This window comes from Schistocerca nitens, chromosome 12 (genome assembly GCF_023898315.1).
Source record: "Schistocerca nitens isolate TAMUIC-IGC-003100 chromosome 12, iqSchNite1.1, whole genome shotgun sequence".
NCBI lineage: Eukaryota > Metazoa > Arthropoda > Insecta > Orthoptera > Acrididae > Schistocerca > Schistocerca nitens.
In genome coordinates this window covers 15925428-15950632 of record NC_064625.1, presented here as the reverse complement: position 1 = coordinate 15950632, position 25205 = coordinate 15925428, and the positions used below count along the sequence as shown (strand labels likewise).

Sequence of the window (25205 nt, the reverse complement as noted above, 5' to 3'; positions counted from 1 at the left end):
CACTTGTTCTACTTCTACAAAAGTACGGGAAGCCATCCCGAGGATTTCTGGTAAACACAGTCATTTACCTATAGCAGCAGTGCTGAAACAAAGGCATCTCCTAATAATGCCCGGAGACATTGCTCAAATGCTGGCAGAGCATTTTGGGAAAACTACTGCCAATGCCAGTCAACATCCAGCGTTTTGCCACTACTGTGTGACTGTAGAGAGGGGCAAGTTGGATGTCAGATGCCACGATTCTGAGTCTTACAACTGCCCTTTCTCCTTGTGGTAGCTGGAATTTGCACTGTCAGAGACCCATAATACTGCGCCCAGTCACGATACTCCTCGAATATTTTAACTTAATATGGCAGTCAGGTCAATTCCACAACATGTGGAGAAATGCAGGAAAGGACTGCACATGTCCCAGTATTTTCGGATTATCACCTTCACAAGCTGTGTAGGAAAGACCCTGGTGCAAGTGGTTAGCTGTCGTCTGGTCTGGTTGTTAGAGACCGTGGAACTCCTCAGCCACTCTCAGTGTGAATTCTGGAAATGTCGGGCCACTGTGCCAACAAACCTGAGCAGTCTTTCCTACGTGAACATTCCTGTGTAAGCATATTCTTTGATATTGGTAAGGCATACGATACTGCTTGGAGACACTGTATTCTCGCACAACTGCATCAGTGGGGCTTTCATGGCCACCACTCCATCTTCATACGATCTTTCCTGTCTCAGTGATTTTATAGAACCCAAAAAGAGTTATGAGGAATGTACCCTAATTTGGAACAAATTTCATTGTAATCAAAAACTCAATAATAGAATTTAAATCAATTAATGAAAGACTTTCCATATTTAACATTTAAATTCTCAAACAAAGTTTTCACATGCACCAACAAATGAGAAAAACAGAACACAGAGAGAGCAAACAGAAAAAAATTGTTAAGATGTGTCGAATGCCTGAGATCACATTTCATTAAAAAACACAGCATTACTACTTGGAGATTTTGATGCACAAATTTTCAAAGAATGTCAGCAGAGGTCAATAGTACGAAATTTGCTGCACATAAAAGAACCAGCAGCACAAAGAAAGAATTTTAAGCCTGTGCAGACAGCATAACATAGTACTAAAACATACATTCTTCAGAAAACTGCCTTGAAAAGAAAATACATGGGTGTCACAAAATCTGTCACATTTCTATAAGTAGACTCTGCAACACAGGTACTCAGTATAAAAATTGCTGGTTTAGATTCACACCACTACCTACCTATCTTTCATTAAATTCAATGTCAGACCAATATTTAAGAAAAAAAGAATCAATACCAACCCTGAAAGTTTGACATACAGATGTTACCTAGAGAAAGTGATTGCAAAATGTATTTGGAAAAAAGAATACCTAAATGTTTGGAACAACTCTAAATAGGCCTCACTCTGCCTGCAGAAGAAACGGTTGCTCTTAAAAATAAATGGAAACATGCTGGGTGGTATGATGATTGTGAGGAGTTGATTATAAAGAGACAATGAGCTTCGAATATCCGGGACACAAATAAAAATGAGAAGAACAGGAAAATTTTTATAAAAGCAAGGAAACATGCCCCAAAAAGGCTCAAAAATTTGGGAGTACAACCTATAAAAGATCAGCTAATGTCAGTTCAGTCACATTTTAAACAGAGCAACACAAGGAACTTTTATAAAACATTCAAAAATAGTTTAAAGAACAACACACCCCCGAGAATACAGTTTATAGTTCCAAAAATACGAACAACACTGAGAACTGCAGAATACTTGTGGGCTACTTCAAAGAATGACACAACACCGATTCACCAAAAGAAGTACTTCATTTTGATCATGTAAACCAGAAACAACCAGCTTCAGAGCTACCAATAATAGAGTAAATGAAAGAAATCATAAAATAAAATAAAAAGGAAGAAGACAATATAGTTGCGATACAGATAGCCATACCGTAGGTGCAACCACAATGGAGGGGTATCTGTTGAGAGGCCAGACAAACGTGTGGTTCCTGAATAGGGGCAGCAGCCTTTTCAGTAGTTGCAAGGGCAACAGTCTGGATGATTGACTGATGTGGCCTTGTAACAATAACCAAAACGGCCTTGCTGTGCTGGTACTGCGAACGGCTGAAAGCAAGGGGAAACTACAGCCGTAATTTTTCCCGAGGGCATGCAGCTTTACTGTATGATTAAATGATGATGGCGTCCTCTTGGGTAAAATATTCCGGAGGTAAAATAGTCCCCCATTCGGATCTCCGGGCAGGGACTACTCAAGAGGATGTCGTTATCAGGAGAAAGAACACTGGCGTTCTACGGATCGAAGCGTGGAATGTCAGATCCCTTAATCGGGCAGGTAGGTTAGAAAATTTAAAAAGGGAAATGGATAGGTTAAAGTTAGATATAGTGGGAATTAGTGAAGTTCGGTGGCAGGAGGAACAAGACTTCTGGTCAGGTGACTACAGGGTTATAAACACAAAATCAAATAGGGGTAATGCAGGAGTAGGTTTAATAATGAATAGGAAAATAGGAATGCGGGTAAGCTACTACAAACAGCATAGTGAATGCATTATTGTGGCCAAGATAGATACGAAGCCCACACCTACTACAGTATTACAAATTTATATGCCAACTAGCTCTGCAGATGACGAAGTAATTGAAGAAATGTATGATGAAATAAAAGAAATTATTCAGATAGTGAAGGGAGACGAAAATTTAATAGTCATGGGTGACTGGAATTCGAGTGTAGGAAAAGGGAGAGAAGGAAACATAGTAGGTGAATATGGATTGGGGCTAAGAAATGAAAGAGGAAGCCGCCTGGTAGAATTTTGCACAGAGCACAACATAATCATAGCTAACACTTGGTTTAAGAATCATGAAAGAAGGTTGTATACATGGAAGAACCCTGGAGATACTAAAAGGTATCAGATAGATTATATAATGGTAAGACAGAGATTTAGGAACCAGGTTTTAAATTGTAAGACATTTGCAGGGGCAGATGTGGACTCTGACCACAATCTATTGGTTATGACCTGTAGATTAAAACTGAAGAAACTGCAAAAAGGTGGGAATTTAAGGAGATGGGACCTGGATAAACTGAAAGAACCAGAGGTTGTACAGAGTTTCAGGGAGAGCATAAGGGAACAATTGACAGGAATGGGGGAAGAACTGCAGTAGAAGAAGAATGGGTAGCTTTGAGGGATGAAGTAGCAAAGGTAGCAGAGGATCAAGTAGGTAAAAAGACGAGGGCTAGTAGAAATCCTTGGGTAACAGAAGAAATATTGAATTTAATTGATGAAAGGAGAAAATATAAAAATGCAGTAAATGAAGCAGGCAAAAAGGAATACAAACGTCTCAAAAATGAGATCGACAGGAAGTGCAAAATGGCTAAGCAGGGATGGCTAGAGGACAAATGTAAGGATGTAGAGGCCTACCTCACTAGGGGTAAGATAGATACTGCCTAAAGGAAAATTAAAGAGACCTTTGGAGATAAGAGAACGACTTGTATGAATATCAAGAGCTCAGATGGAAACCCAGTTCTAAGCAAAGAAGGGAAAGCAGAAAGGTCGAAGGAGTATATAGAGGGTCTATACAAGGGCGAGGTACTTGAGGACAATTTTATGGAAATGGAAGAGGATGTAGATGAAGATGAAATGGGAGATATGATACTGCGTGAAGAGTTTGACAGAGCACTGAAAGACCTGAGTCGAAACAAGGCCCCCGGAGTAGACAACATTCCATTGGAACTACCGACGGCCTTGGGAGAGCCAGTCCTGACAAAACTCTACCATCTGGTGAGCTAGATGTATGAAACAGGCGAAATACCCTCAGACTTCAAGAAGAATATAATAATTCCAAACCCAAAGAAAGCAGGTGTTGACAGATGTGAAAATTGCCGAACTATTAGTTTAATAAGTCACAGCTGCAAAATACTAACACGAATTCTTTGCAGACGAATGGAAAAACTAGTAGAAGCCAACCTCGGGGAAGATCAGTTTGGATTCCGTAGAAATACTGGAACACGTGAGGCAATACTGACCTTACGACTTATCTTAGAAGAAAGATTAAGGAAAGGCAAACCTACGTTTCTAGCATTTGTAGACTTAGAGAAAGCTTTTGACAATGTTGACTGGAATACTCTCTTTCAAATTCTAAAGGTGGCAGGGGTAAAATACAGGGAGCGAAAGGCTATTTACAATTTGTACAGAAACCAGATGGCAGTTATAAGAGTCGAGGGACATGAAAGGGAAGCAGTGGCTGGGAAGGGAGTAAGACAGGGTTGTAGCCTCTCCCCGATGTTGTTCAATCTGTATATTGAGCAAGCAGTAAAGGAAACAAAAGAAAAATTCGGAGTAGGTATTAAAATTCATGGAGAAGAAGTAAAAACTTTGAGGTTCGCCGATGACATTGTAATTCTGTCAGAGACAGCAAAGGACTTGGAAGAGCAGTTGAACGGAATGGATGGTGTCTTGAAAGGAGGATATAAGATGAACATCAACAAAAGCAAAACGAGGATAATGGAATGTAGTCGAATTAAGTCGGGTGATGTTGAGGGTATTAGATTAGGAAATGAGACACTTAAAGTAGTAAAGGAGTTTTGCTATTTGGGGAGCAAAATAACTGATGATGGTCGAAGTAGAGAGGATATAAAATGTAGACTGGCAATGGCAAGGAAAGCGTTTCTGAAGAAGAGAAATTTGTTAACATCGAGTATAGATTTAAGTGTCAGGAAGTCATTTCTGAAAGCATTTGTATGGAGTGTAGCCATGTATGGAAGTGAAACATGGACGATAAATAGTTTGGACAAGAAGAGAATAGAAGCTTTCGAAATGTGGTGCTACAGAAGAATGCTGCAGATAAGGTGGGTAGATCACGTAAGTAATGAGGAAGTTTTGAATAGGATTGGGGAGAAGAGAAGTTTGTGGCACAACTTGACTAGAAGAAGGGATCGGTTGGTAGGACATGTTCTGAGGCATCAAGGTATCACCAATTTAGTATTGGAGGGAAGCGTGGAGGGTAAAAATCGTAGAGGGAGACCAAGAGATGAGTACACTAAGCAGATTCAGAAGGATGTAGGTTGCAGTAGGTACTGGGAGATGAAAAAGCTTGCACAGGATAGAGTAGCATGGAGAGCTGCATCAAACCAGTCTCAGGACTGAAGACCACAACAACAACAAACAACAAGGTAAGTCTTTCCGCTCCCGGGATTGGAATGACTCCTTACCCTCTCCCTTAAAACCCACATCCTTTCGTCTTTCCCTCTCCTTCCCTCTTTCCTGATGAGGCAACAGTTTGTTGCGAAAGCTTGAATTTCGTGTGTTTGTTTGTGTTAGTTTGTGTGTCTATCGACCTGCCAGCGCTTCGTTTGGTAAGTCACATCATCTTTGTTTTTAGATATATTTTTCCCACGTGGAATGTTTCCCTCTATTATACTCACCATATATTTCCTAACTTTTGCAGATGACATGACATTAATTACTGACTCGGTGGATAGTTGCAAAGAACAAATCACAGAACTATAAAAAAAGTGAAATAGGATTAAAAACATCATTTGAAAAAACGCATTTCATCACAAATATCAATGCTGCCCCCTCCAAATTCATAAGAATGGAATATCTGAAACAAATTGTTTTAAATGCCTAGGAGAATGGATAACAAGCAACATGAAAGAAAATATATCCATAGAAAATAGAGTACATAAAATGGAAAAGGCATTCCAAATGACAAAAAACATATATAACAAAAAACATTGCCTGGAGCACAAAACTAACACACTATCAAATGGTGGTATGGCCTGAAACACTGTATGTAGCAGAAACCCTTAAACAAACAAGATTTAGGGTTCTTGAAAAACTGTAAAAAGTTGAATGAAGAATTATAAGGAAAATATGGGGACTTAGAAGTAATAGTAATGTTGAACACAGATTAAGATCAAATAGAGAACCTTATTTGAAAATGGAAAAAGTGATGTAATGAGGAAAATAAGACTACAATTTTATGGACACACCTACTGAATGGATAATAACAGGCAAACCAAGTAGATTTGCAACTGACTGAACAACTACACTGCCTCACTGAAACTGAAAAAGATATGAAAAACATTGGAATTAGAATGGACATAATAGATAATAGAATACTTTTCGAGAGGCAACACAAAGGCAGGATTTCAGGAAAGAGGTCTGCAAAAGATGTAAGTGGACCCAGAAAGAAAAAGGAAACACTCTTGAAGGAGAAAGGAAAACTGGATGCAACAAAAACTAAAACACAAAGAGATAAAACCAACCTCCAAAAGGGTTATTCAAATAAATAAGTTGCACAGTGTAAGTAAAGACATGTGATGGCAGTTACGAAGTTAGGTAGTAAACTGGAAAATTTTAATGAAAATATATCTCAGGCTGCACATTAATAGGAAATGGATGTGGCCTTGACAAATTGAGAAGTAGGTCAGTTGTTTTCTACGACTTGAGAAATTAGGTGTAATTCCTGTAGAATCAGACAGAATGCCTGCTTGTGATCAGTGCTGTAGATAGTGCAGAGAGCAGCCCAGACATGGCATACTTCCCCAAGGCTGTCAACAGTGGCGATGAACCACAGCAATGTTACAACATGAAATTTGTGCGGCATATCTGAAAGATGTGGAAACATGGCATGAGAAAATGTGGAGGTGTGGTACAACTTGACTAAAATAAGGAGTTGGTTGATAGGACATGTACTCAGGCAGAAAGGAATCATCACTTTGATTATGTGGGAAGAACTGTGGATGGACGCTAAGGTTTGAGAACAGGAAGCAGGATCAAGTACACGATATTTCAAAAAGAATATACATATTACAAAGTATTATTTTGTCCAAACTATCGATCACTACGCTTTGGCTCGGTTATTGGAGAAATGACTACATAGTCTAGGAACTGTCATATGTTTAAAATGGCTACTCTGCAGCAGAAATCATTTTGTGTTCTCGAGTTTGCAAAGTGCAATTCCGTGATTACAGTGCAAAGATGTTTCACGTTGATGTGTACCAAATTGATCCTCCGAATGGGTGGAACATTTGCAGATGGTATAAACAGTTTCTAGGTATAGGATGCGTATGTAAAGGAAAGAGTCCTGGCTGCCCTCGTGTTCCTGAAGAAAATGTTGCATGAATTCAAACCGCTTTCCAACATAGTCCTTCAAAATAAACCTGTTGTGTCAGTAGGGAGTTAAAACTGCCTACAAAAATAATTTGGCGTGTTTTGAGACGTCAGTTGGTTATGAAGCCATACAAGTTACAGCTGTTACAAGCTCTGCGCCCTGATGACAAACGGAGACCTGTGGCATTTTGTAATGAGATTCTTGATGCTATTGCCAATGATAATACTTTCGCACAATGCATTGTGTTCAGTGATGAAGCGACTTTCCACGTTAGTGGTCAGGTAAGCAAACACAATGTTGAAATTTGGGACTTACAGTACCCACATGCAGCCATTGAACACGTACAAGATTCGCCCAAAGTCTACGTGTTTTGTGCGATATCCTTATCATCTGTTTACGGCCCATTCTTCTTTGATGGAAACACGGTTAACGGTCAGCAGTATCAGGCTATGTTTCCGAGGCAGCACGAAGACAACTTCATTTTTCAACAAGCTGGGCACCCCCTCACTGGAGTCACCAAGTGTGTGAATATCTGAATGAAACTCTACCGAACTGTTGGATTGGTTGTGAAGGAGCCAGCAACTTAGCATGTCTCAGCTGGGCTCCACGGTCACCGGATTTGACACCCTCTGACTTCTTCCTGTGGGGTTTCGTTAAAGACAACGTTTATGAACCATCACTCTGACAGAACCTGGAAGAGTTGAAGAACAGGATCTGTACTGCCATAACATCAGTGCCGAAGGACATGCTTGCCGCAGTATGGGAGGAATTTGAGTATCAATGTGATACTGTTCGTGTCGCTGATGGGGGACATACTGAACATCTGTAATCTGAACTTTAGAGGTTCGTAAATATGTGTGTAAAGTTTGATATTCGTATGTCTTAAAGTTTAATAAATATATGCATTCGAAAAACATATTCTTTTTGAAACACTCTGTAGATGTAGGATGTAGTAGTTATGCAGAGATGAAGAAGACTGCACGAGATAGAGTAGCGTGGAGAGTTGAGTCAAAATGCTATTCAGACTGAAGACCACAGTAGCGGTCTGAGGGGAGACAAGTGTTAGCAAAAGTGTAACAGAATTGTAGGATAGTAGTAGAATCTAGTCCGTGAAGTAGCCTTGTCATGTCATGACTGGCAGAGGAAAGAGAAATGTTTGCTCCTAGTTAATATTGTTTGGAAAACAGTGTTGTTGCAGGTTCAGTTTGGAGCTTGTCAGGAAATAGATGGATGATAGGCACACATATAGTACATAATATAAGAGCAATTAGTGGCTCTGGCATGAGGCGGCCCCACCTGTGGACATCTGAGTGACCTCACTGGCTGGTGAGGCCACAGCAGAGCCCTCGGTTGTACTGTTTGAAATACGGTGGAAAATGTGTAGGAGGTCCACAGGTGTGGTCTTGGTCCTGTATTCAATCTAAAGGGTGGCAAACAAAAGTCACAGTTTGTTCCTCACATTATTTATAAGTCACATTAGATATCCTGTTGAGCATTTTTTTTTTTTCAACTGTAGTAACAGTAGAGCTGGGAGAAACAAACGACTTACGAAATCATGTGCAACTCACGATACCTTCACTAGAAGACTATACTGAGCGAGGTGGCGCAGTGGTTAGACACTGGACTCGCATTCGGGAGGACGATGGTTCAATCCCACGTCCGGCCATCCTGATTTAGGTTTTCCGTGATTTCCCTAAATCATTCCAGGCAAATGCCGGGATAGTTCCTCTGAAAGGGCACGGCCGACTTCCTTCCCTAATCCGATGAGACCGATGACCACGCTGTCTGGTCTCCTTCCCCAAAAAACCAACCAACTAGAAGACTAGTGTTCACAACACGGCTGACTTAGGAAGGCTAATCTACAGCAGTGATTGCCAGTTGTGTTTCTTTTTCACGAAATGAGAACTCCTGTTTTGACTCGGAGGAGTTTTGACAACAGTTTAACACAAGGTGGGTCCCTTACAAGATAAGAATTCACAGGCTGTATGATCAGGTTGCACAGGAAGGTTCAATATCGGAAGCGAAAACACCTCTGCTGAAGCCTGTTTGTTTGCCGGAGAATACTCAAGCGGTACAAGTTGCTCTACAAGGAAGCCCCGGTGAAACATGCAGAAAGGGAGCAATGCAATAGAGCATACCCAGACGCTTTGTTCAATGGATTCTTAAAAGTGACCTCCAGATGTACCTGTACAAAGTTGACCTCTGCTCATAAGCTCTCTGCAGAGTACAAGAGGCAGAGACTTCTGTTTGCTCGCTGTGCGGAGTATAGGAAACAAACTCTCGATGCCATTTGGTTTTCAGATGAGGTGCATTTTCATTTGGATGGACTGATTAACAAACAAAATAAACACTGTTGAGGTACTGAGGGGGTAATTTTGGTCCCCAATAGTCCAGACCTGAACCTGTGTAACTTCTTTCTTTCGTGGTTTCAAAAAGAAACAATTTTTCCCTAACATCTACATGATTAATTGAGCTTGGGCACCTTCACTCTTGCAGTCAAATCATGGAAGAAGTGTGCTGTAGGGTTATCACTAATATTAGTGTTTGTGTCAAGGCAGTTGTGAATCAAAACAGTGGACATATTTGGGCATGATCTGAGCTCTAGAACAATTGTTCAGAGGTTTTCCGTGGTGATAGATGTGCCTTTGAGTGTTTCTCGACAGTGAAGTGTATACCAAGAAACAAAATGGTGACACATTTTATGTGACACCCTTTACCAAAAATGAGCTGAAGTTGCTAAATTGTATAGCAAATTATTCCACATTCAACTGATTTTTATTCACAGTATAATCCAGTTCAAAATTAAATTCATTAATCGATATAAGCAAGTAGGTACATTGACTTTGAAATTATAATGCACCAGTCATCTCTCAGAACTTGTGGAATCCAAAACCGTCTTTGTTTGTAAATTTTTTCTTTGTTAAATTACAAATTTTGGTAAGTTAGAACAACAACAGATTTGTTTGTCTCCATAAACTAGTTAATGAAACAAATAAAACTTGTAGCTGAGTACCTTCTCTGGAAATAAGAACGTGAAAATACTGCAACCAACATAAAATTGTGATTTTTCTTTCTATACAGTGTACTTTTGCTATTAATAAACATTGTGAAACGTAACTTGTTTTACTTACTATTTATAACCTAAAGAAACTTCTGTGTTCTTTTTATAGGCGTACATATACACGAAGGCAACCAAGATTTTTGGAGTGGAAATAAATAAAGACTTCTGTAATCTACAACGCGATATTATCAAGAAATATAATTTCCAGGTATGTGATCAAAAGTAAGTGTTAATACCATACAGACAATTGCGAGGGGAGTAGAAATACTGGAAGAAGTGAAGATGATTCCCTGGTCAACGGAAGATAGAAGAATCGAGCAGTTGGCGGGCACTTAGACGAATGCTGCAGTGCCTCAATTCTGAATGGTTGGGGGTGGGCTGCTGTATTCACTCCTCTTGGTATTATTACCAAGTGTGCCTGACAGTTAGTTGCAAACAAATATTAAGTGTAGTTGCTTGAGTAGGACTAAAAATAATATGATCTCTAATGTTAACATTAGTGTGTGTGTGTGTGTGTGTGTGTGTGTGTGTGTGTGTGTGTGTGTGTGTTTACTTGTATACTGTATTGTAAACTGACTAGTTCCACATAATTTCGATAAAAGAATGGTTCAAGTGCTCTGTGGAACATAACTTAACTGGTGGAGAGACATGTCATGAAGTGACATGGGACATCAAACATGCTAAACTGAAGTACACTTTTACCATAATCTTCTTGAATTCTTTGGCTGATAGTCGACTGGCATTTAGTGCTTCTTGTTGGAGGCTGGATTCTCATATTTACAGGTACTTTTTCTCATTGTTCTCATTATTCTTAGCACATCCCCTAGCCACTGATATTGATGTACATTTAGATATCTTTTATACTTACAATTTCTTCCCAATTTTTTTATAGTGACTGTCATTTTATTCATAGCTGGTATGGTCAATATCAACTCGGGCAGGCTAGGAAAAAAATCTTACCTTCATGGTCTCGGATGTTATTGAATTTAGCATAAGTTAAAATGCAGGACTATGTAAGGAACACGTGCTATTTTGTTTTCTCCAAAAAAAATTCTGCTCTGAGATACAACCCTCCAAAGATGACACTGTGAATACCATTTTGAAGATGCAAATTTTGGAAAAACGTTTTAAAATGCTGTGTCTCTGGAATAGTGCTAGATTTTTTTAAATTTATTTATTTATTTATTTATTTTTTTAATACTTGAGAGATAATTGTTTTATGATTACAAAGAAATCCTCCATTTGTACTTACTGTCAAAGTCCTTTTCCTATAGCGTTCTAAACTTTTTTATAACTTACGGATTCCCCCCCCCCCCTCCCAAAAAAAAAATGTTTTTTTCTGTTGATTTATACCATATAGTTCTACATTACCTGAAAACGATCACTTCCACTTTTAGGTTGAACAGATTTTATAAACAATTGAAATTTTTGCCATACTTAAAACCTGTTGTATTATCACATAACAGGCTCATAAAAATTAAAACCTAGCCTTATTTAACATAATTTTAGTTTTGAAAGATGAGTAAGAGACTCATTTTTCAAACATTTTAAATGGTTCCAAAATGTATGTGAAAGGTCCAAAGACTTTCAATTTATACAACTTCTGTGCACTCTGTTTTGTACTGAAATTAGCCAGTCAGTTAACAAAAATATGTCCCCCTTCTCACGTTGTGAATATGAATATTATCCAGCTGATTCTTAGGTGTTTACCAAATCAACAAAATTTCTTCTTTTTTGCTCTTTAAAGTGCATGCAGTATGAGTTCGCCCATCACATTGAGTCCAAAAATGTGCCTTCTGAATTCCTTCCACAGGAGTAATTTGTTTGGACCATTATTCTATTTTATGCTCACAGAATTCCTTGATTTCCTCTTTGGACAAAAGAATGAAGGCTGTGGATATGTAAGATTTCACGACTCTCGTAAAATCCTCAGCATTCTGAATCGCAGCTATATTTGGTCTGGAAAGATTAGGTTTTGTAGCATGGTGCTTCAGCAGGTCTTCTACACCATCACAAGGCCTCTTCCCGTGACCAGTAGCACTGTATACCCAGTTAGTTGGCACAAGCAACTTACTCAATTCAAACAGCTGGTAACAATTTGTAAAATGGCTAGGAGCACCATCAGAAATAATGATGATCTTCTCTGCACCTGTTTGCAGTTGAAGAGTTTTGCACATTGCTAGCAAAGCTTGTGCTGAGTCATGTCCTGTGTCATCACTTACAACTGCAATACTTGTGGTCTTGTTTTGAAAATATGTCGCTGCTGTAAAAATGAAACCTGTTCATTACTCCAATTATACCCTTTACTTCTTGTGGGAGGATTACAAATCAGTTCTCAGCAAAATCACGGTGAAGCGCTAAACATTGTTCTTCAGCCTGTACATGCCCTTTCACTTCTGCAGTGTGGTGTTGCAATTTCTTCAGATGCTACTGGTGTGTTACTGCTTTCACTGACTATTTACTAAGTTCATCAGTGAAATTGTCAGATGCAACAGTTTCCTCAATTAGTTTATTTTCTTTCCATGTCGCATATGTAATTTCTGCAGAGTTATCTGCTACGTCTTCCAGGCCAAGTGTCTGTAAAGACACTCCTCCTTTTCCGGGGCAGTCACCACATTCTTGAAACAAACAAGTCTCACGTTTTATGTCACAGACTATAATGACTTCACACACCCAACTAAGGTGTTATACGTCATGTGCTCCACTAAGTTCTTCAAAGTTACCACACAAAGTTCAAAATTCGCACATTACGTGGATGTGGAACTACCCACTTTGGTCGTAGTGCATAAAATTTTGATCTTCCAATATGTGAAGTTCTATAGTTGCTCTTACAGATTGCGAAAATTTCTTTAATACTGCGAGTCGTGTACCTCTTCACTTTCACGACTTTTTGAGCTTCAACTGTTTCAATTATAGTGTCTTTTTGTTGGCACTCTGTTGAGAACAGTCCCATTTACCTTCCAGATAAAATGACTGCACTATTTGAACTTGGGCTGCTTCTACAGGATGACCTTAATAAGGATCTGTTCTTGCAAAGACTCCTTTTACAGACCTCACATGTCTTGATTTGTCTACCATGTACTTTGATGCTGATGGAATGTGGTGCAAAATTGTTTTCTTCGAAAATGTCTCTGGAATACTAGTTAAAACTTGCACCTTTTCACTGCACAATATTCGACAGCTGAATTGATATTTATGAAAAATTCCTGGCAAGAGGTGCAAGAGTGCTTTGGTTCATTTTCTTTTGAGGATGGAATTTCTACTTTAAAGAGTGTTGTCAGTTTTGCTGTAGTGTATTCATCCATAGCTTTAGTAATTTCTCTGCACTTTCTTGATCCATAGAGCTTATGACTTGACTTCATTGACCACAGTTTCTTAACAGGACTAACACCTACTTATGTAGTTGACTAATTCAGGGTATTTAATTCTTCCTCTATTGATGCAGAATCTGTATCATTTGCACCATGGGAGGCTTCACCTTTTTCAGATACTATCATTGTTGTTGTTATGTCAAAACATTTAGAACACAAAAAGTTGTCACTGGAAACATTTTCACTTTGAAACAGTTTTCAAATGAGAACAAGTATTCCCAACCTGAACAAAGTCTGCTTTTTTGTTTCTCTTATATATCACTCTTTTATGGATATGCAAATAGTCAGCACACTTCACTCTCACTTGGCCCCAATCAGAAGACATTTCAAACAGTCCTTTTCACGAAACACACCACAACTGTGTCAACTGACAAATTCCTCACGAAAACACAGAACTCACTGCATGGTCTCAGATTTCTTAGAAGCCTCTTCAGTAACCAAATTCAACAGGAAGGCATCACTCTATGTCAAAGGAAGATGACTGGCTAATTTCCATACAAAACAGAGTGCACAGAGGTTGTATAAATAGAAACCTTTAAGACTTTGGACCTTTCACATACATTTTGGAGCCATTTAAAATGCTTGAAAAATGAGTCTCGTACTCATCTTTCAAAACTAAAATTATGTTGAATGGGGCTAGGTTTTGATTTTTTATGAGCCTGTTATGTGATAATGTGGTAATAAAACAGGTTTTATGTATGGCAAAAATTTCAGTTGATTGTAAAACGTATTCAACCTAAAAGTGGAAGCTCTCCTTTATATGGTACTAATCAACAGAAAAAAATCAAAATTTTATGGATTGGCATTTTTGAAAAAAAATTCCGTAAATTATAAAAAAGTTCAGAATGCTATAGTAAAAGAACTTTGACAGATAAGTCCAAATGGAGGATTTCTTTGTAATCATAAAGCAATTATCTTACAAATTAAAAAAAAAAAAAAGGATTTTAACATATGCTAAATTCAATAACATCTGAGACTATGAACGTAACCCCCCCCTGCCTGAAGTGATACGGATTATGCCAATTGTAGATTTCAGCAGCTGTAGTACATATTCTTTTTGCAATAAAATTCAGTTGTTCAAAAATTGTGCAAATGGCTCTGAGCACTACAGTCTCTGGTCATCAGTCCCCTAGAAATTAGAACTACTTAAACCTAACTAACCGTAGAACATCACACACATCCATGCCTGAGGCAGGATTCGAACCTGCGACCGTAGCGGTCACACGGTTCCAGACTAAAGCGCCTAGAACCGCGCGGCCACACCAGCCTGCAAAATTCAGTTGTCAGTTGCAAATATATTCCTATTTTGCTTTACCAGTTTCAACAAAATAATTTGTCACCTTCATAAGTTTAGTATTGGTTTATATATATATATATATATATATATATATATATATATATATATCTTATGACTTACCAAACGAAAGCGCTGGCACGTCGATGGACACACAAACAAATACAAACATACACACAAAATTCAAGCTTTCGCAACAAACTGTTTCTAGTTCAATATCAGCTGCTTTAAGATATATTTTTCCCACGTGGAATGTTTCCCTCTATTAATTATATATATATATATATATATATATATATATATATATATATATAAAATCATCTTGTGGTGCAGTTCTTGTTGTCTCCGTGCTTGCTAAGAAAATGGGATGAGAAGTTCCGCCTTTTGCAAGACACCTTTTTTCTCTTGTTTCACCCATACATGTTTCAGCACTTTTGTGCTGTCATCAGTGGGTTCATTTTTATTTTAACTGTAAATTTGTTGTTATCATATTAACATTTTCGTCGTTTACAACATTATGTGAAAGTTGCATTTATAACTTAATTGGCATTGGCGAAAAATAACATACCTTACATTATATTATTGTCCTCTTATTTTGGTAGCTGTTATGCTACACAATATACAACATGTCATCTGCAAACAGCAAAACATAATTTATTTTCTATTTGCTATGTATTTACGAATGGAAATAAGACTATCATGTTTTCTTTCTGTAACTTACAGTTTTGAGGTTGTGGTATGTTTTCCTGTTTTGTTGGCGAAGTAAATGGGCTTACTTCTTTGCCTGTGTTCGTGTGGTAATGCAGTTTTTCGAATACTCAAAACATAAGCAGAGTTTTCGCTGCCATTACGTGTTGTTGTGGCTGTGTGGCGTTCATTTGTTTCGCAGCGTGTTCTGCTAGCTGAGGCGCGCGAGTTTGAATTGTATTTGGTGTTAGTTGTGTGTGGTTTATGTGGGTTTGCTTGTGTGTGATGAGTACTGGGGCAGAGAGAGAGAGAGAGAGAGAGAGAGAGAGAGACTGAAAGAATGAAATAAAGAAAGAAAGAAAAGAGAGAGGATTTGTGTGTGTGTGTGTGTGTGTGTGTGTGTGTTTTACTTGTATAGTTCTTCTATTGTGGCGAAGAGAGTTTTGTTGCACAGTGATGTGTATTCATTGAGTACTTTCTTTCCTTGGGCTATTGATTTTTGGATGTGGTAGTTTTCTTCTATAGTTAATTTTTGGTATAGGCTGCTGCTAGTTTTTAGGATGTGAAGGTCAGTTTCAATGTTTGTTGGGTGGTGGTTGTGTGCTACCAGGTGGTCTGCAAATGTTGAGTGTGTGCTATTGCTTTTCAGTGCTCTGAGGTGTTCATTATATCTGGTTCTGAAGGTCCTGCATGTTTGGCCCACATATACAGATTGACAGCAGTTGCAGGTAAGTTGGTAGATGCCAGACTGGCTGTATTTGTCAGTGTTGGAGGTAATTCTTCCAAGTCTGCTCTGTATTGTGTTGTTGGTTCTGTATGCTATGTTGAGTCCTTGTTTCTTTAGTATATTACCCACCCTGTGTGTGGCTTTGTTGTTGTAAGTCATTATGTGCCATTTGTTGCTTACTGTCTGCCGATTTGTTGTGTGATGAGTTGTGTTTGTATGTGTGTGTGTTTCATGGTTATGTGCTGTTTGTTTTTGTATTTTGTGGTTTATTTTGTCTACTCTCTTTGCATCATATCCATTCTCCTGTGCAATTTGTTTTATTGTGTTCAGTTCTTGTGTGTAGTCATGCTTATTCATGGGTATTTTGTTCAGCCTGTGAAGTAAATATCTGAAGCTGGCTTCTTTGTGGGTTATGGGGTGATTGGATTGGTTATGAATAATGGTGCTGGTGAGTGTGGGTTTTCTGTAGATTGTGAATTCATGTTTGTTGTTTCTCTTGTGTATAGTGAGATCTAAGAAATTAAGTTTTTCATCTGTTTGTGTTTCTATGGTGAATTGTATTTGTGGGTGGATGGAGTTTATGTTATCATGAAGTTCTTTTATGCGGGACAGTGGTTCATCTATTAAGCAAATTATGTCATCTACGTATCTGTACCAATATATTATTTTGTACTGTTTTGGTATTACTATTTTGTCAAAGATTTGTTTTTCTATCTGGTTGAGGAAAATGTCAGCTAGGAGGCCACTGATTGGGGATCCCATGGGTAGTCCATCTTGTTGAAGGTAAAATCTGTTGTTGAATGTGAAGTAGTTCTGTTCTGTGATGAGCCTAAGTATGGCTAATATTTCTTGTATGTGTGTTGTGGGTATGTTTCCTTGCAGTTGGAGGTTTCTTTCTATTATGTTGATGGTTTCTTCTGTTGGGATGTGTGTGTACATTGAAATTATATCAAATGAAACCAATGTTGCTGTGTTTGGTATGTTTTCATTTTTTATTTTTTCTATTAAGTCACTTGAGTTCTTTAGACTTCTGTTGTCAGTGTATTTGTATATTGTCTGTAGCAGAGTGTGTGTGTGTTTGGCTAAGTGGTATGTTGGTGCTTTGGTGAAGTTGATTAATGGACGTATGGGTATTCCGGGTTTGTGAACTTTAGGCAATGATTTTAGGGTGGGGGCCTTGGGATTTTTCTGTATCATTTTTTTAATCTGTGTTTCTGTGAAAATTGTTTCTATGTTTCTCAGGGTCTTCTGTAACTTACTTGCATTTATAACTTAATTGGCATTGGCGAAAAATAACATACCTTACATTATATTATTGTCCTCTTATTTTGGTAGCTGTTATGCTACACAATATACAACATGTCATCTGCAAACAGCAAAACATAATTTATTTTCTATTTGCTATGTATTTACGAATGGAAATAAGACTATCATGTTTTCTTTCTGTAACTTACAGTTTTGAGGTTGTGGTATGTTTTCCTGTTTTGTTGGCGAAGTAAATGGGCTTACTTCTTTGCCTGTGTTCGTGTGGTAATGCAGTTTTTCGAATACTCAAAACATAAGCAGAGTTTTCGCTGCCATTACGTGTTGTTGTGGCTGTGTGGCGTTCATTTGTTTCGCAGCGTGTTCTGCTAGCTGAGGCGCGCGAGTTTGAATTGTATTTGGTGTTAGTTGTGTGTGGTTTATGTGGGTTTGCTTGTGTGTGATGAGTACTGGGGCAGAGAGAGAGAGAGAGAGAGAGAGAGAGAGAGACTGAAAGAATGAAATAAAGAAAGAAAGAAAAGAGAGAGGATTTGTGTGTGTGTGTGTGTGTGTGTGTGTGTGTGTGTTTTACTTGTATAGTTCTTCTATTGTGGCGAAGAGAGTTTTGTTGCACAGTGATGTGTATTCATTGAGTACTTTCTTTCCTTGGGCTATTGATTTTTGGATGTGGTAGTTTTCTTCTATAGTTAATTTTTGGTATAGGCTGCTGCTAGTTTTTAGGATGTGAAGGTCAGTTTCAATGTTTGTTGGGTGGTGGTTGTGTGCTACCAGGTGGTCTGCAAATGTTGAGTGTGTGCTATTGCTTTTCAGTGCTCTGAGGTGTTCATTATATCTGGTTCTGAAGGTCCTGCATGTTTGGCCCACATATACAGATTTTCTTAGCAAGCACGGAGACAACAAGAAGAACTGCACCACAAGATGATTATTTCTACACCAAGCCAGGTATTCCCTTCGCAGCTCTTCAACAAATATCAGAACACAACCATCAGTCTTCATAAAACCATACTCAACATTAAGTTCAATAAACTATGTTTGGCATATAAAATTGTACCTAACTATGTAAAAATAACTGTAAACAACATGTCACCAGCAGCACAGCAGACAAAACGTAAGGCAGAAATCATGTGGATAAAGCAAGAAATCCGGTCTTTGCATTCCAAAAAGCAGACTCTGAATATTGAATTATACAGATTGCATTTAGAATTAGCTAATCACATAACATACCCACCATTTTTTGACGAACTAATATACAGGATTAGAACATACACTGAGACCATAATAGGCAGAAAACAGACAATCCAACAAAAGAAACTCACAAAAATGCTAAATCACACAAACACCCACCAATCCCACCACCAATACAGCCAACACACCTTTCACAAAAGAGTGATTAATCTAACAGACATAAAATTATCTGAACAAGAAAGCAGCCTACTCGAAAAGGGTCCCAAACATAACATTAACACAATGGTGTCACATAGGACAATAGAAAATATCATAACAGAAACTGAAAACATCATAAAGCAACAAGAAACACTAAACACACCTGAATTTAATGCAAACCTAACAAGAGAACTAGTTGCTGAGGAAATAAGAAATATAATCAAAGAGAACAAAACCACCATAAAAGAAAACACCAGGACTCCCGAAGAAAAAACCTACATAAAACTACAAAATAAATTAACACAAGAAAATGCCATCATCACAAAATGTGACAAAGGTAATTCAATAGTAGTCATAAACAAACAGGAATACATTAACAAAACATTAGACTTCATCCAAAGCAACAACATCACAGAATTGACAAGTGACCCAACAAGTAAGTATATATATATATATAAAGATGATGAGACTTACCAAACAAAAGCGCTGGCAGGTCGATAGACACACAAATATACACACAAAATTCAAGCTTTCGCAACAAACTGTTGCCTCATCAGGAAAGAGGGGAAGGAGAGGGAAAGACGAAAGGATGTGGGTTTTAAGGGAGAGGATAAGGAGTCATTCCAATCCCGGGAGCGGAAAGACTTACCTTAGGGGGAAAAAAGGACAGGTATACACTCGCGCACACACACACACACACACACATATCCCACTTAATGGGGTCGTTGTGGGGGTGTTGTGCGGGTGACATGGTACTAGAAGGTCAAAAGTGTAACATGAGGCTGAAATGAAAATGAATATAAAAATATGTGGGGAGAGATAAGGGTGAAGTAGAAAGCAAATGGAGATCTGGTGTGAAAAGAGGCGAAAAGGGGTTGGTTGGAGCTGGGTTATGTTGATCCTGTGGTGAAATGGTGTAGGTAGATAACGATGTGCATAAAAGTTATGTGGTTGTGTTGCCGCCAAAACACGTTAAAGGGTGGAGAAATTCGGGAAAATTTCGAAAAAACTACGTGAGGATGTATTAAAAGTAGTGGTATGGTGGTGGCAGATTATGGAAATGAGGCTAACAATTGTCTGGTGGAGAAATAATGACGTTAAAACCTGTGGGAAGCGGCTAAAAAGGATCGGTGATGTGAAAAAACGGAAATCGAAATAAAGCAAAAGTTATTAAAACTAGCCGAAAAGGTTGTTTAATAGCTGAAAGGAAAAGTTTGTGAACTCGAAACGGTGGATTTTAGCAGTAGCGGAAGAAAAAATTTTTTTGGTTATGTTTTGGAAGTGGGTTACGTATTATTACGTATTGTTGAGTAGATATCGGCGGGATAAAATTGTATAGTGGAGTACGGTAAAAAAGAGAAGGTGAATACAAAGGGAAACTACTGGCAAAAACAGAAGGAGGAAATAAGACGACAGAAAAGACTTCGAAATGTAACAGTGACAATAACAAACGTCATTGTTGGGTTCAAATTATGATATGAATATACATGTGTGTGTGCGAGTGTATACCTGTCCTTTTTTCCCCCTAAGGTAAGTCTTTCCGCTCCCGGGATTGGAATGACTCCTTATCCTCTCCCTTAAAACCCACATCCTTTCGTCTTTCCCTCTCCTTCCCCTCTTTCCTGATGAGGCAACAGTTTGTTGCGAAAGCTTGAATTTTGTGTGTATATTTGTGTTTGTTTGTGTGTCTATCGACCTGCCAGCGCTTTTGTTTGGTAAGTCTCATCATCTTTATATATATATATACTTTATATATATATCTACTTTTCTTTTCCCACACCATCATATAGGTGGTTTCAAAACGTCGAGTCCATCCATGAGGACTCTTGCTTGTGAGTTTCATCTTACCTGCAAAACACTCACTGAGAGCAAGGTCAGACAGATGTAGGGCAATCCAGTGACTGTCACAAACACTTTGAGAAAATTAACTCCATAATGATTGCAAAAGTGTGTGTGTGTGTAATTATTGCAGAGATAAGTTTTGTATAGGCAACAACCACCATTGTAGTGCTCAGCTGTGTCCCACCAGAATCTGACAGATATCTAGATATTTTACATGGATGCTTTGTCCACCGTGTTGTTTCGCTTCCAAAGTAGAACAACTTCTTCACTTCATGCTCACCAATGTTGATCTTAAGCTTATCACTAATCTCATTTCTTCTACTCCTCATTACTTTTATCTTCCTTCGGTTTTACATTCAGCCAATGTTCTGTATTCATGAAGGTGTATCCACACGATGCCTTTTCTTGTAGCTTTGCACATGCACATAAGTTTCCGACAGCGCAAGTACACATGTGAATGTGTGTGTGTGTGTGTGTGTGTGTGTGTGTGTGTGTGTGTGATTTCCTGGAAATGGAGGCCGTACATACAGTGCATTGCTTCCCAATTTCTGTGGGAATCTTTTTAGCAGATGACAGTCGGCTGGGGCTATTTGTGTGTTTCATGTAGTGTGTTGAAGTTATGCTGTGAAGTGGTTTATGTGCAGTAACGTCTGCTGGCTCCAAAGGAAACATGCTAAATTTATAGATAATTCAGGGTGATACACCTTGGGAAATCGAGGGAAAACTCAGGAATTTTTTCATCCGGGAGAAAACTGGAAAAACTGGGAATTATTCATTGTTTTAGTTTTCAGTTAAATTTTTGTAATTTTGACTGGCAGGAACTGATACTCTAACAAAGAATTTTGCTTTAGCCTGCTACTGCAGTATTACACTGCGGCAATAAAACTTAAACGAGAGAAAGAAAACCAAAATAACCTCAAGTTTCAATGCACACACAAGCGACTGCCAACACCAAAAAGTACCAAAGGATTTAGGACAAAGACTATGCAATACTTGATAACAACAAACTGGTTCGGATGACCGGACATCAAATGGTTTACATGAGGTTCGTTTGAGCAGTTGCCACCAGGCCTGCACGCATGTGCAGTTGAGTCACGTATGAGCAGTACCTGCTCCTGCTTATGGGTACTTGAAGTACGGTTGTTAGCTGTATCAGCAGTAGCAACAAGCAGCCAGACACTAGTCAGAAAAATTCTCCTGGCGAGCCAAAGCTGCCAAATTCACGCATGCGCAGAGCTGTCTAAGTTGCCGTGGAGAGGGCGGTAGTTTCCACAAGATAGTCTCCACGTGACCCGTGTTTAGGTTTAGTGGTTTCTCTGTTTCTTCTTTGTTTATAACTCTCATGTTAAATGAAGACAAAATGGATATCTGTGAGAGTTAGCAAGTGAATTAAAATACATTCACATACTTATGGAAGGTTAAAATATTTCATTAGTTTTAGTTTCCTGATTTGATTTTATTTCCAGGTTTTTGGCAGTCAAGCACAACACTGAGTTATTTTTGTTGATTTGCTAAAGAAATTTGGCTTTTGTTAATCGTTTCTGCAGAGGCAATAAATTTATTTGAAATGAAGTGTTTCATTCCACAGTATTGGTTAGTGTCAACTGTTTGCTGAATTACAAGTGCCCGTTTTTATCTCCTGGTACGCAAGGCATTATGCCATAATAAAGAATCAAACATGAGAATACAGTAGTGGTACTCCAAGAAAATTTGCAGCCTGAAAACCACACTGAAAAGCTTAATATCAGGTTGGGGCATACTTTTTTGTGAATCTGGATATACAAATGTGCAGTTTGAGGCGAATTATGCATTTTAGTCTGTCTTGTGGAATTCTGATCCTCTTGGAGTGCCCTCTGATGTTCTGTTTTGTTTACGACATTATGCGAGATCTCTTAAAGTTATATGTGGGCTTCCTATGTCATCGTAGCTGTGCACGTGCAGTAAGGTCGTTTTCTGTCGCTCTCCGACAACTGCTGAAACAAAGTGTAACAGGTCACAGGAAAATATTTCGAATGGTGGTTGAAGAGCGTTATTTTCAAAGTAAATTTCATTTTATGCAAGATGAATTATGTTAAGTGTGCAAATGTGAATTTCTGAAATCACAGAGCGTTTGATTCTCATTTAAAACTTAACACACTGAGGGCCAACCACTTAGAAGAATTTCGAACGCAGACATTTATGTATAATTTAAAATTTGTGCGATGTACCTATATTAAAGTGTAACACTTGCAGAAAGACCAATATTATATGTGAAAGCTTAACTTCTCTTGTAGCTACACTATGTGTATTAGTTTAAACCATTAACTTTGCCTATTTATGTGTGCACGCTACTGAACAGTCACATGTCATATGCTCTGAATATCTGCTATCATCGGCTGGTGAGATCACATGACATCAGCTGTGATTGACTTACTAAAATGCATCGCAATCTCGATTTCAATGCTTCGAAAACCAACGTGCTGTTTTTGGTGGAATTCAAATATATACTTTCGCAGTACGAAAATATGCAGCGTACATGCTGCTGCACATCAAAGATCTTTCCAGAATGCGTGTTTCTTTTTTTGCGGGGTGGCTTGTTCATTTTCTAAAGTGCGGGAAAGTTCTACGCCGGTGTATAAAACCTTAATCATTCAAAGGATCGAAAAGTTTTGTGGTTCTGAGAGAAAGTATTCTGTTTCTTAACATGGAAAAAGTGAATTTCACCCAGGGAAAAAGTGTATTCTTAACCGGGTCATCAAGGAAAAATCCAAGAATTTTTTTTTCTTGTCCACATATACACCCTGTAATTACAGGCAAAGAAAAGTCATATGGAATGCTGCATCTAAAAATTTGAGATGTGGTGCTGTGAGCATCAAGCATTACATAAAAAGTCTCCAACAGTATTACTGTAAAAAATAAGATACCATAACTTTCGAAGTCGGAAAGCAGAGAAGAATAAGGAAGAAATTTATGAAAAGTGTGTATGAAAACTGTGCACAAATATTTATGCTATGGCAATTTATTGGCAATACCGCTGAGGAGCCTGACATCTGAACAAAAGAACTGGGTGTAGCTCTTCGACAGACTATTAGAAATCGAAATAAAGGACACAAAATAATAATAATAATAATACAAAATTGGAAATCACTATGACTGTTCTAATGGATTCTGGCATCTATGAAATTCCCAAACTTACTGGGTCTGAGGATGTTGATCTACACATAATATTTCATGATTAAAGTTGTGTAAACAATTTTTTATAAAATAAGACAAATGATACATTGAAAATTAATTAACCTTCACATAATGACTAAGAACCTACCTGAAGTATTGCTTGGTTCCAGGAATAATCAGTGGAATGCTTTGCTTTGAAATGTGAATTAAATATTTGACTGCTGTATAAGTCACCGATTTCTGGCTGACAAAATGTTGTTGCCAGCCTTATCACTGCTGTTTCGCAAGCAGAAAATGTAGAATCTCTCTGTGACCTCCTTTTGAAGTTTGCAGACACAACATTTTCACATTATATTTTTCATACCTCTGTCATTGAAATACTTTTTTACCTACAGGCACTTTTGCGTTTTCTTCTTGTCACCTTTTCATCACAATAAACATAGCACAAGCTCCCAAGCAAAGAAGGTGATCCATGTCAGACTGCTTGCACAATGAGGCATCGTGTTGGACATGAGAAAACCCATTCTTTCCGCTAATTGTTGTGCATGCCGTTTTATTCCCGTGCATCTGCGATTTCACACGGGGAAAGAGGCATCATGTGCACATGCATTTAGACTGTTCATTCTGTTAAACAAGTCATATAATTTTTCTTCACTTTCACTGGGAGGAAGTAATCTCATCCTTGAATCTATTAATTGATATGCAGTTTTAATCCTACTCGTGAACCTTCTTTTTATTTCCATCATTGCTGCTTCAGTGTATAGATTCATCAGGAGGACCGAAAGATTCATTCTAATACGAGCATTTCCTTTCTTGGTTTTTCATTGTTATTGCTCCTCCTTGGATTTTGTACATTTTGTCAGTCACACAATATTAAAAATGTTGGGTTGGCTGAACTCAAGAACAAGGCCATAACACCAAGTATATCTAGGACAGAACTGAACCCACCTGACTATGTAGAGCAACATTTTGATTGATTATACTATGCAGATGATAGAAAATTGCTTCAGATTCAAAACTATACAGTAATCAAAGCAAAATAAAGGGATATTTTAACATGTCCACTACTGCCCTATCATAGCCAGAACAGTATCCTGTTCTCTGAGAGTTAATCATTTTATCAAAAAAATATTGATAATACCCCTGCCATAGAAATGGAATGATATGGTTGACCATGCACATTGCTTATAGAAAATGAAATCTGTTGTAGCCAACTAAATCTCTGTTACATTCTGGTTGTTGAATTTTGTTACGTTATTCTCCTCGGCATACTAGAAATAATTATCCTTTTAGTTCACAAATAAACCA

At 38.2% G+C, this 25205-nt stretch overlaps 1 protein-coding gene across 3 annotated transcripts in view; it reads left to right on the top strand.

Annotated features, from left to right (window-relative positions):
• Positions 1-25205, top strand: part of LOC126215323 (uncharacterized) — a 209218-nt gene that overhangs the window by 175244 nt on the left and 8769 nt on the right. For all 3 annotated transcript variants that reach the window (XM_049942003.1, XM_049942004.1, XM_049942005.1), the window contains one exon: positions 10287-10385. In XM_049942003.1, the coding sequence (XP_049797960.1) occupies positions 10287-10385 (99 nt within the window). The remainder of the gene's footprint in view (positions 1-10286; positions 10386-25205) is intronic.